The sequence below is a fragment of the Drosophila subpulchrella genome, unplaced genomic scaffold, assembly GCF_014743375.2.
Source record: "Drosophila subpulchrella strain 33 F10 #4 breed RU33 unplaced genomic scaffold, RU_Dsub_v1.1 Primary Assembly Seq38, whole genome shotgun sequence".
Classification (NCBI taxonomy): domain Eukaryota; kingdom Metazoa; phylum Arthropoda; class Insecta; order Diptera; family Drosophilidae; genus Drosophila; species Drosophila subpulchrella.
The window spans coordinates 1412184-1428662 of NW_023665601.1; the positions used below are offsets into that span (position 1 = coordinate 1412184).

The 16479-nt window shown below is 39.0% G+C and overlaps 1 protein-coding gene across 3 annotated transcripts in view; it reads right to left on the bottom strand.

Moving 5' to 3' along the window:
* Positions 1 to 5752: 5752 nt before the first annotated feature.
* LOC119561858 (RNA polymerase I-specific transcription initiation factor RRN3-like) overlaps positions 5753 to 16479 on the bottom strand; it is a 136718-nt gene continuing 125991 nt past the window's right edge. For 2 of the 3 annotated variants that reach the window (XM_037875339.1, XM_037875340.1), the window contains exons 5-6: positions 15330 to 15579; positions 14922 to 15275 (exon numbers count right to left, since the gene is read on the bottom strand). In XM_037875339.1, coding sequence (XP_037731267.1) covers positions 15044 to 15275; positions 15330 to 15579 — 482 coding nt within the window. In that variant the 3' untranslated portion in view covers positions 14922 to 15043. Of the gene's footprint in view, positions 5957 to 14921; positions 15276 to 15329; positions 15580 to 16479 lie in introns of those variants that run through there. The other variant, XM_037875341.1, reaches the window with a different exon arrangement.

Genomic DNA, 16479 nt, shown 5'->3' on the forward strand with positions numbered 1-16479 from the left:
GTGTTCTACCGTTTCCTCTTCTTCCTCATCCCTGCAGCTTCTGCAGAAATCATTTTGCGGGGCTTTTAAGCCAGTGGCCTGTAAGAGCTCGAATCAACATGCCACACTCTGTGTGGCTGAGTTTGAGCAACTCTGAGGTTTTTTTGGTTGTTTATCACAGGCCATGTCTGGTGAGAGATACGACACTGTGGTGCGTTTTGCCAATGGGTGTTGGCTAGTGTGTTGAAGTAGTTTTTTATATTTAGCTTGCAAGTAGCCATGGGCATACCGACATTCTCCTCTCCTGGGAGGAGAGGCTTGGTGGTGCCCTGCCTGGCTAATTCGTCCGCTATGCAGTTGCCTACGATGTCCCGGTGACCCGGAACCTATATTAGGCTGATAGTAAACTGATTTGCCATCTCGTGGAGATATCTGCGACAGTCTGCTATTGTACGGGAGTTGGCGTTTGTCGAGTAGATCGATTTAATAGCCGCTTGGCTGTCACTATATATGTTTATGTGTCCTCTTTGGAGGCTAAAGTTCCCTAAGCAGGTTAGTGCTTCTTTTATAGCGTGGACCTCCATCTGAAAGACGCTACAGTGGTCCGGGAGCCTTAATGACTTCCTGATATCTAATTGTTCGGAGTATACACCTCCGCCAATGTGTCATTCTAATTTGGAGCCATCTGTATAGAAACAGATTGCGTCTATCTATCTGATTTGCATAGATCCGTGATCTTCGGAATCGATTTATCATGCTGGAGAATGTTAGCATGGCCATAAAATTGGGCTTTCCACTGCCCTGTATCCCTCAGTCGTATAGCTGCCGATTTGGCCCTTTCCATGCCTGCTAAGTCCAGGCTAGGGAGGATCAAGATCGCATTCAGCGCTTCATTCGGGGTGGTTCGAAGGGCTCCACTAATACACAAAGCCGCCATTCGCTCCACTCCACTCCTTACAGTAGGATTGGTTTGACTACCGCTGTGTATATCCAGATGACTATTCTAGGGGACATGCTCCATCTTAGCCCAATTGCTTTTTAACAGGAGTAAAGTGCAATGGTGGCTAACTTGGTTCTCTCTTGATTGTTTAAGCCCAATTTGAGGCGCTTATCTAGTACTAACCCCAAGTACCTGGCGTGATCGCTAAAAGAGAGATTACAATTGTTTAGAATGGGTGGGTTGAGTTGTGGAATTTTGTATCTATTTGTAAATAGAACAAGTTCCGTTTTCGAGGGATTTACCCCGAGTCCGTTCGCTATCGTCCATTCCGATATAGTTTTAGTTTAGCGGTCATAAGATCGCAAAGTGTTTGTGGATATTTTCCATTAAAGATGATGACGACGTCGTCTGCGTATGCCACAACCTTACAACCTCCTCCTTCCAGAATCCGCAGTAGTCTATTTACTGCGATATTCCACAAGAGGGGTGATAGTACACCTCCTTGCGGGGTGCCTCTGTTCACTAGTCTAGTCTGGGTTGAGGTCCCTAGTGTGGCTGCGACCATTCTGCTTATCAGCAATTTATGAATTAGGCTCACCATTGGCGGCTCAACCCCTAGTTCTGTGAGAGATTCTGTTATAGCAGTGGGGAGCACGTTATCGAAGGCTCTCTCTATATCCAGGAAGGCGATCAGTGTTGCTGAGTGATTTCTCGATGCTGCTTACCACCAAGTGTAGCGCCGATTCGGTTGACTTACCTTTCGTGTAAGCGAGCTGTGCTTCTGATATTTGTGTCGGGTCTACGGTGGGCCTAATGTGTAGGCTTATCATTCTTTCAAAGCTCTTAAGCAGGAATAATGTTAGGCTTATTGGCCTAATATCCTTTGCTGTGATGTGAGTGGCCTTCCCTGCCTTGGGAATGAAAACCGACTTTGTTTCTTGCCACGCTGTTGGTAGTTCTCCTACCGCCAGGATGGATTGGAAGATTTTTTTCAACCAGTTTATGGCTATTTGTCCTGCTTGTTGGATGTGAGCCGGTGTTATCTCGTCCGGTCCCGGCGGTTTGTATGGTTTGAAACTATGAATGGACCATTTCATGTTGCGGTCTGATAGGAGTGGATCTAATTCGATTCCCTCTCCTGCTCCTCTTTCAGGAGGATGACCTGCTTGCTGGCTGCCCGTGAAGTGAGCGTCTAGGAGCAGGTCCAAGGACTCTTTACTGGAGTCTGACCATGATCCATTTGCTTTTTGAAGATAGCCCAAAGGCGCGGCTGTCTTAGAGAGTATTTTCCTGAGCCTTGCGGCATCAGTTGTTTTTTCTATGTCAGAGCAGAAGGTCTGCCATGCCGTTCGTTTTGCTCTTCTAATGGCCTTTTTGTAAGAGGCTAGTTCATACTTGTAGTTCAGCCAGTTAGTATCCTCATTTCCCGCCTTTGCTTTGTTAAACAGGCATCTGCAGTTGGTTCTGAGGATTGAAAGTTGTTGGGTCCACCAGGGGGTTTTTTCCTTCTCCTTGGTTTCCCTGTGGGGTATGCCACTTTGAAGGCAGTGTTGCATGCCTCTGTGAATTTATATACTGTTCCGTCCAGCTCCTGTGGGTTTGTGATGCTTTCTGACGGTTCCATGGGGAGGATATTCGTCAGAACTTCTTTGTACCTGTGTCAGTCGGCTCGTCTGGGGTTAGCGAAGCTGACCGGCAAGGGCGAATCAAGGGACAATACGGTTTCTATGAATCTATGGTCCGAAAAGGAGTGCTCGTCAGAGACTGGCAAGTTTTTGACTGCGCCTACGAGTGAGTCTGATACCAAAGTTAGATCTATGATCGTTTGGCAAGCTTTAGTTATGAATGTAGGGACATTGCCCCTATTGCATAAGAATAGGTTCGAATTTAGAATAAAATCGAAAAGAGACTCACCTCTGTCGTTGTTGTTTGGGCAACCACACTGGGTGTGATGGGCGTTGGCGTCACAGCCTATTACCAAACCTTTCCTGAGCTTTTCGCATTCTTCTGCCAGTCCTCTGACCAGCGCATCTGGGGGGTTTTCCTTTTCAAAGGCCAAGTAAGCCGATAGGCTTACATCTCTCTGCTTAGGGACGAATCGGTGGAGTAGCCGTCCTCCGGCCCACCAGGTGCCTCCAACTCCTCAGCAAGCACCTGCTTGCAAATGGCTTCCGGCAGAGCTACTAGCGGCGTTGGAGTCGGCTTTATACACCTTGATGTGTATCGCACTGAACCCGAAGTTTAGCACTCCTCGAGCAGTCTCGATCGAAGCAACTGACTCCTTGTTCAGGACCAACACCGCCTGGATGACATCCCCTTCATGCTCCTTCACCTTGACGACTTTCCAGTCCTTCGTGGGGAGGTGCGAGTTGCATTCTTGCAACATGAAGAGGATGTCCTCCGGCGCCTTAATCGCTGCTGAAAGCCAGATCCTGGCTCGGGGTCTACTGGGGACATCGCACCAGTCAAGCGCGACGATGTTCGCCCCTTCGTATACCTCGCCGAGCTTGCTCGTCGCCTGTTTATACATGTCAGCCGAACGCCATGTCCCTGAGCACACCGTTTGAGACCGTAGTTCGGCCCGGAGTGAGATGTTGTTTGGGAGGGGAGATGGGTAGGTGTTATGTTGGGAGTGGGTTTGTGTAAAGCAACTATTTAGATGCGGCTGAACAGCTCGCATCGTCGGTACTGCATCGTTGCAATATACCCGCTGGCTGTCCGGGACTGCTTATTTACTGGGGTTTCCGTCCACGATTCCGTGTTTGATTTCTCCCACCAGCTTATTCACAGTGGGCCTCGAGAGAGGTCGTCCGCTATCCGCAACCTGCGACCCGCTCGGTTGCCCCAGCTAGGCGACTTTGGAACCATCTCACAAGTTCCTCAGCCGACTTCTTAGGGACTAAGTTTAGTTTTAAATTATATACTGTTTTGAAGATGTGTGTGTTTATTATTTCTTTAAATTGCGTGACACACTTAATTGTTTTTAGTGGATGTGGTAGTTTATTTATACCACAGATAAATAAGTGTTTCTCAGCATAGGCATGTTTTACTATTTGACAAATTAGATTGTTTGTTCTGTTGGAAACGCTGAATTTTAGTTTGCTGAAGAGATATTTTGGCTCGGCAGTTGTTATTACTTTGTGCATCAGTACTAGTGCTTTGTGCTCGAGCCAAACTTTTAGCGGCATATCAAAAATTTTAAAAGTTGCTTCTGAGATTCGATGTGTGCCCTTGCCATTAAATATATATTTCGCTACATTACGGTGCCACAGCCACTCTAATGCCCACAAACCGATCAAAACTGTGGCTCCTACAGCTTTGATGGTAGAATGAAAATTTTAACTGAAATGTATTGTTCTCATCAATACCTATCGATTGGCCAAAAATAAAATTTCCAAGCCCACTTTAACGCCCACAAACCACCCACAACGCGGATATCGAGGAAACTATTAAAGATAAAGAATTGGGATTTCAGATTTAGGTTCCGTAGCCTTGTACGCAGCGCACTCTAACGTCACAAACTGCCCACACCTGTGGCGCTCACAATTTTCATGCTAGATAACAATTTTAACTGAAATGTATTAGTCTCGTCGATACGTATAAAATGATCCAAAAAAAAGTTTGCCACGCCCACAAACCGCCTAACCTGTGGAGCCCACAATTTTTATGCTAGATAAAAAATTTTAACTGAAATGTATTAGCCTCGACGATACGTATCGATAGATCCAAAAAAAAGTTTGCCACGCCCACAAACCGCCTAACCCGTGGCGCCCACAAATTTCATGTCTCGATAATACCTATCAATTGTCCCAATACAAAATGCCACGCCCACTCTAACGCCCATAACGCTTAAATCAGTCTACCGCCCACAAAATGACTATTAAGGTAAGCCGAAAACACCTAGCGCTAACATTGACCAATTTAACCGAACTTCAGCGGTTGTAAAAGAAAAACAACGCTACAACTTGAACAAAAAATCATAGAAATGGGAAGTAAACTCTAAAATTATTTTGTTTCTATGGCAACTTTAAGATATATTCTTCCGATTTATTCCAAATTTTAAAAATGGTTTTAATATGGTTTTAATATCATATTAAAACGGTACTTTCAATGTTTTATGCAACTATCTCTAAAAACACTCAAGTTGATCTGATCGTTTCTATGGCAGCCATATGATATAATTGTATGATACGTAAGATTTCTATATATCCATGCGTTGTGATTAAAAACAACGAGTTTGCCGATATACAATATACTCAATGTAGGCTACTCATTTACTCGTCGAAATTAAAGAGTGACATTATAAAAAAACTAATCCATTTAAAATTTGATTGTCTTCTTTTTGCGATCTTGGTGTCCAACTCAACCAACTCCTTCTTGGGGCATTCTGGCTGTAATCTAAACCGAAACTAAGTCAAGTTTTTCGATTAATTTGCAAACGATTCTTATATTTTTTTCAAAATCAATAACCGAATTACATTATTTTGATATAAAAAATTTATTTTATATTGTATATGGTAAATTGAAATTGTTTTAAATAATGAAAGCCGCTTTATTAATAAGTATTACTTATAAGTTAAGTCCGGGGGAAAGACCCGGCATTTAGAATGTTCCAAATGCTTTTGCCTTTGGTCGGCTACAATAAAATGGTCTTCAATTATTATTTCAGAGTCACCGCGTTTTCTAGAATGGGGCTTATTGGTAGAACCATCCATATAGTCACTCTTATCATTGCACTAGTAAGCCATTTAATTGTTCTTAATATACTTGTTCGATCTTAAAATACAAAAGGTCGATTATATATTAGCATGGTAATATTTGATGGATACTTACAGCTTTAGCAAATAAGGAAAAATGATTCCAGCGTCTCCTCGGGCATACATTTGTCGTGACCGTATACTGTGGCTAGTTTTCGCCGGTCGTTGCGCTCCAAAACAGTATGACAGTAGGCAAGCTGGTAAGTTGTCGTAACACTGGGGCTAGACAACTTTGCACAGGATTTAAATGGCACATAGCGAGGCGAAATAGTTGAAAGGACTGAAGGAAGAAAAAATCTAAACATGATTTTTAACAAGAAAGGAAGTTAACTTCGGCAAGCCGAAGTTTGTATACCCTTGCAGATATAATTATTAAATTTAAAAATACAAAAATGATATTACCAATAGTAAAAGATAATATGTCAAAAAACACCGAAGCTATAATTTGTTTCATATTATTTTCCCACCAATTTTCCGATCGTTCCTATGGCAGCCATATGATATAGTCGTTCGATTTTGATAAAATTATATTCGAAATTCAGAACTTATTAAAAAATCTTATTTCCAAGCGTAGGAGGTTATATGATAAAAAACACCGAAGCTATAATTTCCTTTGGCAGCTATATGATATAGTCGTCCGATTTTGATAAAATTAAATTCGAAATTTAGAACTTATTAAAAAATGGTATTTCCAAGCGTAGAAGGTTATATGTCAAAAAACACTGGAGCTATAATTTGTTTCATATTATTTTCCCACCAATTTTCCGATCGTTCCTATGGCAGCCATATTATATAGTCGTTCGATTTTGATAAAATTATATTCGAAATTCAGAACTAATTAAAAAATGTTATTTCCAAGCGTAGGAGGTTATATGATAAAAAACACCGAAGCTATAATTTGTTTCATATTATTTACCCACTAATTTTCCGATCGTTCCTATGGCAGCTATATGATATAGTCGTCCGATTTTGATAAAATTAAAGTCGAAATTCAGAACTTATTAAAAAATGGTATTTCCAATCGTAAAAGGTTATATGTTAAAAAACACCGAAGCTATAATTTGTTTCATATTATTTTCCCACCAATTTTACGATAGTTCCTATGGCAGCTATATGATATAGTCGTCCGCTTTTGATAAAATTCAATTCGAAATTCAAAACTTGTTAAAAAATGTTATTTCCAAGCTTAGGAGGTTATATGTTTAAAAACACAAAAGATATAATTTTTAAACATTTTTTTTCCAATTATTCCTATGGGAGCTATAAGATATAGTTGTCCGATCCGGCTGACGGACAGACGGACAGACGGACATGGCTAGATCGACTCGTCTAGTCATGCTGATCAAGAATATATATACTTTATGGGGTCGGAATCGTCTCCTTTACTGCGTTGCAATCTTCTGACTGAAATCAATATACCCTCTGCAAGGGTATAAAAACAACAATCAAAAAATGTACGCAGTAAAACTCAAGCTGCGAAAAAAGCTTTAGATAATCCTTGAAAAATCACTAAAAACCGCGTTGGTCATCTTTTTTCTGAGAAAAATCTTTATTTCACAACACTGCCTAAGGGAATAACATGAATCTCCTTACGTTGGTCAATCCTAAAATTTAAATTACAGGCTCAATTCTGTTATCGGCCTAACAATGCAAAGCTATGACAAATAAAATTATCCTTATTTTACCATGGACTTTGTCAAAATATGGCTTGTTTAGTTCGTATAGACGGTAACTTTAAAGTGGTGCACGTCTCGATCAGTGTTCGGATTTTTCTATCAGATACCCGTTACTCAGCTAACAAAAAAGCGCCACCTATCGTTCATCCCTATCGGCTATTTACGAGATTTCACTACCACGCCACATAACATGAAGCCTAAGTGGCGCTAGTGAAATTTCTTAGGCAGCCGATTTTTTGTATAAATATATTTCCATCCCTCTCGCACTCTATGGAGTTTGTTAATTATTTATTGTTGATTGGTTATTACTTTTCAGTGAATATTCCGATTTGATTAATTTTTGGCATGTAGATGGGTGTTGATAATAATAACATAATCTCATTTAATTTAGACGGGTTTTAGCGCTATGGGCGATTCAGGGAGCGTGACTCCGCGCTGAAACAAACTTGCTCTGCGAAGGAAGAACCCACACGCCAAGTCCCAACATTTTACGGACAGACGGACAATCGGACATGGCTAGAACGAATTGGCTAGTGATGTTGATCAAGAAAATATATACTTTGTGGGGTCGTAAACGCTTCCTTCTACCTGTTACTTACTTTCCGACGAATCTAGTATACCATTTACTCTACGAGTAACGGGTTTAATAACAGGGTACTGAAAACGGGAACGGAAATAAAAGTTTTTATAGTTTAGTTTTTATATGAGCTAAGACCATTCAAATATAATAAAAAAGAAGAAAGGAAGGTAACTTCGGCAAGCCGAAGTTTGTATACCCTTGCAGTTATAAGAAATAATCAATGTTAGTAACACCATGTTAAATCGATTTAGCGTCGCTTGTGAACAGATGTGTTTACTCTTGTGCTCTGAGTTTTTGTCTTATTCAGTGATATTTTCGAGTGTCTTGTGTTTGTTTATTAATAAAGCTTAGCCTAACAGTTGCGTTAGTGTTTTTGACTAGATCTCCCAGTAAACGGGTATGTGGTTCTAGTTATTTTAACATTTCTTATAGATTTGTTTAATCTCCTTGCTTTGTTAGTGTAATTTTACACTCACTAAACTTGCTAAAACTCTTTTATTCCCACTCTCTCTCCCGCTCTATATTACAACTGTAATTTAAACTCTCTCGGAACCTGCCGAATATCTGGTAGACTTTTGGTGTGCTATTCTCTTATTCTCTCTCTCTTGCTTGCGTTACATTGTAACTGTTCGTGCGTAAGGTTGTCAGTGTCTTACAAGCAACGCTCAGTCGATAGAAGATTTATTCTCTCGTGCTCTCTTACATTTAAATTAATACGCGATCTCGCGCTCTTATTTTTTTCGAGTTTTGTGCCTTTGTGGTTTTGGAATTTGATCCCAGTGCCAAATTTACTTGAGGTATTTTTTATATTTTATTTTATTTCCTTTAAATCGCTCTTGTCTGCTCTAAGAAAAATTGTACTCTTTCGTCTTCAACTAAAGACCCTTTTATTTTCTGCTGGCTCTGCGAATCAATGATGCACGTTAAATGCGCAGGATTTACTGGCAGAGTCTAAGACTTCATTGATCTGAATTCCGGTCTCATGTGGTCATGTGGATCCTGCAAGGAAATAATAGTTGAGATGAGCGGCTTTATGAAGCAGTCTCGAGACAGCCTTTTGAATCTCTCAGGTGCTTTTAAACAGCTCAATGAGGGGTTCAATTCCGTTTGTGCCCAATTTAATAATAAAAAATTACTAACTCGCCTAAATGCAAAAAAGCCAGCTTAGCGGCAGTTAATACGGTCATGGTATCCACCCCAAATCCGAACTTGGTAGCTGCAGCAGTTTCTGTTGACACTGGGGTAAGAGATCCAACTACGCCTATGAATGCAGCTGATTCAGGTGGAGTCACTGTTTCTCGAAGTCTGGTGGTAAACAAATCTTCAGTGCCGGCTACGGTGCTGACCGTACCTATAGGTACAGAAGGTACCGGTTCTGGGTCTCAGCTTAGTAAGGTTCAATCTGCTGCTGGGGGACGTAAGAAACTGTCAGTTGTTTCACATAGGAAGCAATTTTTTGTTTCTAGATTCACCCCAGATACCACATCTGAGGATGTTTTGGAATTTATACGTGAAAAATTCCCATCCGAGAATATTTCAGTTGAACAATTTCGATTTTCATACGCTCGTAGAATATCTTCTTTTAAATTATTTGCTCCGCCTGATGTCTTTAAGGTACTACTTTCTGAATGCTTTTGGCTTAATTATGATTTAGTACTAAAAAAATTTGTTCCCAATAAACCGAGAACAAATAACAGACCTTCCACTGCGCCAAAAAACTAAAAAGTTTATTTTTGGCTTATCAAAATGTTAGGGGACTAACTATGAAGCTACCCAAGCTTTATGCTGTCTCCTCTGCATTTACTGCAGATATTTTGGCTTTTACGGAAACTTGGCTGAAACCAGAGATATCTGACTCTGAAGTTCAGTCAAACAACTTTAATGCCAATAGGACCGATCGCTCCTCACGTAGGGGAGGCGGTGTGCTGATTGCCGTTGCCCGTCATTGTTTGTTTCAGACCCGTCTGAAGTCATGGTATCTAAAATTGACGCTCTTGTTGTACCTGAAGACCGATATCATTCAACAATGGAAATGACAATCTGCCTCCCATGCGTTGATACCCTCTCTCCTTTAGTTTTTCAAACTAAAACAAGGGAGAACGCTATAGTCGAGTACCTCGACTATCAGATACCCGTTACTCAGCTTAAGCGACCAAAGGGAAATGGAGATATGCAAGCAGCAAAGCGAGATTTAAATGCGCCACCTACCGGCGGAAGACAGATTTAAGCGTTGTGTGCGTTAGGGTAGGCGTGACAAATTCATTGTTCAATAGAATAAGTTAGCCGCGCACTTTGCTCTCTCTGAGCGCCGGCAGTGCTTTTCTCTTTGCCGCTAAGTTCGGCCGGCAACTATTTACATACATACACACACATACACGCGTAAAAACATTTCGCACTGTCTGGCTCTGACGTCATAGCTTTTTTTCTTGGGAGGTTTGTGGGCGTTAGAGTGGGCGTAGAAAAATTTTTTTTGGGTCAATCGATAGGTATGGACAAGACTAATACATTTCAGTTAAAATTTTCTATCTAACATCAAAACTGTAGGAGCCACAGTTTTGGGCGGTTTGTGGGCGTTAGAGTGGGCGTGGCACTCTACTGAAACAAACTTGCGCTGCGTAAGAAGCTCAGGAATCTGCTCGCCAAATCTCAATAGCCTAGCTCTCATAGTTTCCGAGATCTCAGCGTTCATCCGGACAGACGGACAGACGGACAGACGGACATGGCTAGATCGACTCGGCTAGTGATCCTGATCAAGAATATATATACTTTATGGGGTCGGAAACGCTTCCTTCTGCCTGTTACATACTTTCCGACGAATCTAGTATACCCTTTTACTCTACGAGTAACGGGTATAATGAGATGTAAAATGAGATGGTAAGCCATCTGATTTTTCGAAATATTTGGTGGCTCGATCGAACTTTAATGTTCTCAATAGTCATTGCTATTTTATGTATTTAAGTCGATGTAAATTTGAATTTTCAAATGATCCGAAGCAGTTTTTAACTTTGTTAATGCCAAGCGTAAGTCGTAGGCATTGCCTTCATCGGTACGTTTTAAGTCAATGGGGGCATCGACGGATTCTGAAATTGCTGATTTATTTGCCGAGTTTTTCCAAACTACTTATAGTTCGGCTGCTTGGTCAAATTCTAACTACCCTAATCCCTTAAATAGGGCAAATTGTATTTTTACCCCTGAAATTACGGAAAGTTTTCTCTTAAGAGACTTAGCAACAACAACGCCAACTTATGCTCCCGGTCCAGATGGACTCCCCGGGTGTGTGCTTAAGTTTTGTGCGACAACCATATGTAAACCGATTCGTAAACTTTTTAATTTGTCTATTTCATCATCAGTTTTTCCTACTATCTGGAAGGACTCCTTTATCATTCCACTTCACAAAAAGGGTGCGAAGGCGGATGCCTAGAATTATAGAGGTATTTCTAAATTGTCGGCCATTTCTAGAGCATTTGAACGTATTATTACTTCTCATTTGCAACATTTATGTTCCTCGCTAATATCACCGTGTCAGCATGGTTTTGTTAAGCGAAGATCGACCACCACCAACCTTCTTGAATTGTCATCTATTGTAATAAATGGATTTAAGAAAAAAATGCAGACTGACGATACATATACAGATTCTAGTGAGGCCTTTGACTCTGTCAACCACTCTCTTCTCTTATTCAAATTAAATCTGCTTGGGTTTCCATGTAATCTATTAACTTGGATTTCAAGTTATTTAAATGATCATTTGGGCCCTTTTCTGTTTACTTTGTTTATTAACGATCTTTCCTCTATCATAACACATTCTCGTGTACTAATGTATGCTGACGATGTTAAGCTTTGTTTATCATATAATGATATAGCGTCGGGTTTCAACTTACAGTCAGGTATTGATTGTTTTCAGGTATGGTGTGAGTAGAACCTTTTAAATTTGAACTGCCTTAAATGCAACGTTATGACTTTTTATAGGGTTACTCCTACTTTTGTTAGTTACTCTCTTCAAAATACGCCACTCGACCGTATGTATTCAGTTAATGACTTAGGCGTTCTTCTGGACCCAAAACTTAAATTTTACTGCCATATAATGTCCACTGTCAACAAGGCCATGAGTGTTCTTGGGTTTATAAAGCGTTGGTCAAAAGAATTTGATGACCCTTATACAACCAAATTATTTCTTACGTCCCTTGTCCGTCCTATTTTGGAATATTGTTCTTCGGTTTGGAGTCCACAATATCAAGTGCATATTGACCATATTGAGTCGGTACAAAAAAATTTCTTCTTTTTGCCCTTCGTAGTTTGAACTTTGATCAAAACGTAAGGCTACCTTCCTATCAAAGTAATTTTTCTATTGCTTAATTTACCTACACTTGTAAATCGTAGAACAATGCTTGGTACTATATTTATGCAAAATCTTATAAGAGGTGATATTGATTCTGTAGAACTTGTAAACCTCCTAACTTTCAATGTTCCTGTTAGACTAACAAGAAATTATTATCCCCTAAATTTGCCACGATGTACATAAAATTTTTGTCTGCACGAGCCCTTTCGCGTTCTATGTAATAATTATAACAACCTTTATCATTTAATTTGCACTTCAACTTCTATCCCGGTATTAAAAACTAATATTTTATCTCATTTGCTTCATTCATAGTTGCTTCTTTTATTTTCATTTGTGTCCCGTCTCTATTTGTTTTTGTATCTTCCTCGCGAGCTCGCATTTTTTGCCCAAATTGATAAAAGGGCCCCGCGCGTAACAAGCACGTGCTTGGTGTTGTTGGTCCACTTGTTTGTACTGCTCGTAGTGCATCAACGTCCATCATATATATATAAATTTTTAAGGATTGTTGCTAGCTTCAGTGATATCTATCAAAACTTATGTTCGTTCAACAAAGCACAATTTTTTTTAAAATAATTATTTCATTGATTCTCTGACCGTTTCTTCGACAGCTATTTGTTAGAGTAGTCCGATTTTTATTTAATTTAATTCAAAATTCTAAAAAATACACAAGATGTTACTCCCAATAGTATAAGATAATACATATGTCAAAAAATACCGAAGCTATGATTTGTTTCATATTGATTTCCCAAAAATTTTCCGGTCGTTCCTATGGCAGCTATATGATATAGTCGTCCGATCCTGACAAAATAAAATTCGAAATTCAAAACTAATTAAAAAATGTTATTTCCAAGCGTAGGTGATTATATGTTAAACAAGAAAGGAAGTTAGCTTCGGCAAGCCGAAGTTTGTATACCCTTGCAGTTATAATTTTTAAATTTAAAAATACAAAAAATTATTTTCCCAATAGTATAAGATAATATGTCAAAAAACACCGAAGCTATAATTTGTTTAATATTATTTTCCCACCAATTTTTCAATCGTTCCTATGGCAGCTATATGGTATAGTCGTCCGATTTTGATAAAATTAAATTCGAAATTCAGAACTAATTAAAAAATGTCATTTCCAAGCGTAGGAGGTTATATGATAAAAAAACACCGAAGCTATAAATTGATTCATATTATTTTCCCACCAATTTTCCGATCGTTCCTATGGGAGCTATATGATATAGTCGTCCGATCCTGATAAAATAAAATTCGAAATTCAAAACTAATTAAGAAATGATATTTCCAAGCGTAGGAGGTTTATGTATAAAAACACCGAAGCTATAATTTGTTTCATATTATTAACCCACCAATTTTCCGATCGATCTTATGGCAGCTATATGATATAGTCGTCCGATTTTTATAAAATTAAATTCGAAATTCAAAACAAATTAAAAAATGTTATTTCCAAGCCTAGGATGTTATATGATAAAAAACACCAAAGTTATAATTTAAAAACAATTTTTTTTTCCGATTATTCCTATGGGAGCTATAAGATATAGTTGTCCGATCCGGCTGGTTACGACTTATATGCAACCTGCAAAAGATATAAGACTTTTGGGAAAGTTTCAGACCGGTAGCCTTAAAACTGAGAGACTAGTTTGCGTAGAAACGCACGGACAGACGGACATGGCTAGATCGACTCGTCAAGTAATGCTGATCAAGAATATATATAATTTATGGGGTCGGAAACGTCTCCTTCACTGCGTTGCAAACTTCTGACTGAAATCACAATACCCTCTGCAAGGGTATAAAAATCAAGAAAGGAAGCTAACTTCGGCAAAGTTTAACACGTCTATTGAGATTCAAACAAATATAGTTAGAAAAACCGATTTCCGATTCTATGAGAAATTTAATTTTTTCGATTGTAACCTCAAATTTTGAAATTACACCTTTGCACTGTTGGCTAAAGATATGAAGTAGACTTTTAATTAAAGTGATTATTAATGTAAGCCGAAAACACCTAGCGCTACCATTGACCAATTAAACAGAACTTAACCTGTTGTACAAGAAAAAGATCGCTATAACTTGAACAAAAAATTATAGAAATGTGATGTAAACTCTAAAAAATGTTGGTTTCTGTGACAACGTAAAGATATATTCTTCTGATTAATTTCTTGTTTTTAAAATTGTTTTAATATCATATTAAAACGATACTTTTAAAGTTTTATGCAATTATCTCCAAAAGCAGCCAAGTTGATCTGATAATTTCTATGTAAGCTTAATGATATAATTATATGATCCGCAGGATTTTTATATATCAAATGCGTTGTGATTAAACACAACGACTTTGACGAGTTGTAGTTCACAATATACTCAATGTATGCTACTCATTTACTCGACAAAATTAAAGGGTGAAATTGTAGTTGTAAGCTTAAACATACATTACCTAAATTGGTCAGACGCATCTCAAGATATTATTAAAAACACGGAGACAACAAAAAAAGTGTTTTTAAAACTCTTTTAAGAAAAAGTAATCCATTTAAATATTGTAAGTCTTCTTTTTTGCGATCTTGGTGTCCAACTCAACCAGGAACTACCATCATCCTTCTTGGGGCACTCTGGCTAAAATCTAGTGTTATCAAAACAGAAACTAAGTCAAATTTTTCTATTACTTTGCAATCGTTTCTTATATTTTTTCACAATCAATAATCGAATTACATTATTTTGATATAACAAATTTCATTTATATTGTATATGGTAAATCGAAATTTTTTATATAATGAGTATGACTTATAAATTAAGTCCGGGGAAAGATCCTAAATAAAATTGTTTGTCAATCTCTTGGCATTTAGAAAGTTCCAAATGCTTTTGCCTTTTGTCGGCTACAATAAAATCGTCTTCCTCTATTATTTCAGAGTCACCACGTTTTCTAGAAAGGGACTCGTTGGTAGAGCCATCCATATAGTCATCCTTATCATTGCACTGGTAAACCATGTAATTGTTCTTAATATACTTGTTTGATCTTAAAATACAAAAGGTCGATTATATATTGACATGGTAATATATATATACTCACAGCTTTAGCAAATAAGGATCAAATGGGAAAAACGATTCCAGCGTCTCTTCGGGCATACATTTGTCGTGGCCGTATACTGTGGCTAGTTTTCGCCGAGCGTTGCGCTCCAAAACAGTATGACAGTAGGCAAGCTGGTAAGTTCTCGTAACACCAGCAAATGCTGTAGCCACTGGGGCTAGACAATATCGCAGAGGATTTAAATGACACATAGCGAGGCGAGATAGTTGAAGGGACTGAAGGAAGAGCAAATCTAAAAAAAAGATTTTAAAAAATTACAATCAAAAGATTCATGCAAAAATAGCTTAAAACAATCTTTGAAAAGTCACAAAAAATCTTTCATCTGCGAAAAATCTTTATTTCACAACACTGATGGAAAATAAGTTGAAAAAATAAAATGAAAATGAAATGAAATAAGTTGAAAAACAAGGAAGAACGCTATATTCGAGTACCTCGACTATCAGATACCCGTTACCCAGCTAAAGGGACCAAAGGGAAATGGAGATATGCAAGGAGCAAAGCGAGATTGAAATGCGCCACCTACCGGCGGTAGACAAATTTTTAGCGTTATGGGCGTTAGAGTGGACGTGGCAAAATTTTTTTGGATCAATCGATAGGTATTGATGAGACCAATACATTTTAGTTACAATTTTTTATCTAGCATAAAAGTTGTGGGCGCCACAGGTTTGGGCGGTTTGTGGGCGTTAGAGTGGGCGTGGCATATTCGCATAACAAACTTGCCCTGCGTACAAGGCTACGGAATCTCAATCTAAAATCCCAATTCTCTATCTTTGATCGTTTTCGAGATATTTACGTTCATATTTACGATTTTTTGAATATCGTGGGCGGTTTGTGGGCGTTAAAGTGGGCGTGGCAAACTTTTTTTGGGTCAATCGATAGTTATTGACGAGAGCAATACATTTCAACTAAAATTTTTATTCTAGCATGAAAACTGTAGGAGCCACAGATTTGGGCGGTTTGTGGGCGTTAGAGTGGGCGGGGCGCTCTGCTGAAACAAACTTGCGCTGCGTAAGAAGCTTAGGAATCTGCACGCCAAATCTCAATAGCCTAGCTCTCATAGTTTCCGAGATCTCAGCGTTCATCCGGACAGACGGACAGACAGACAGACGGACATGGCTGATCGACTCGGCTA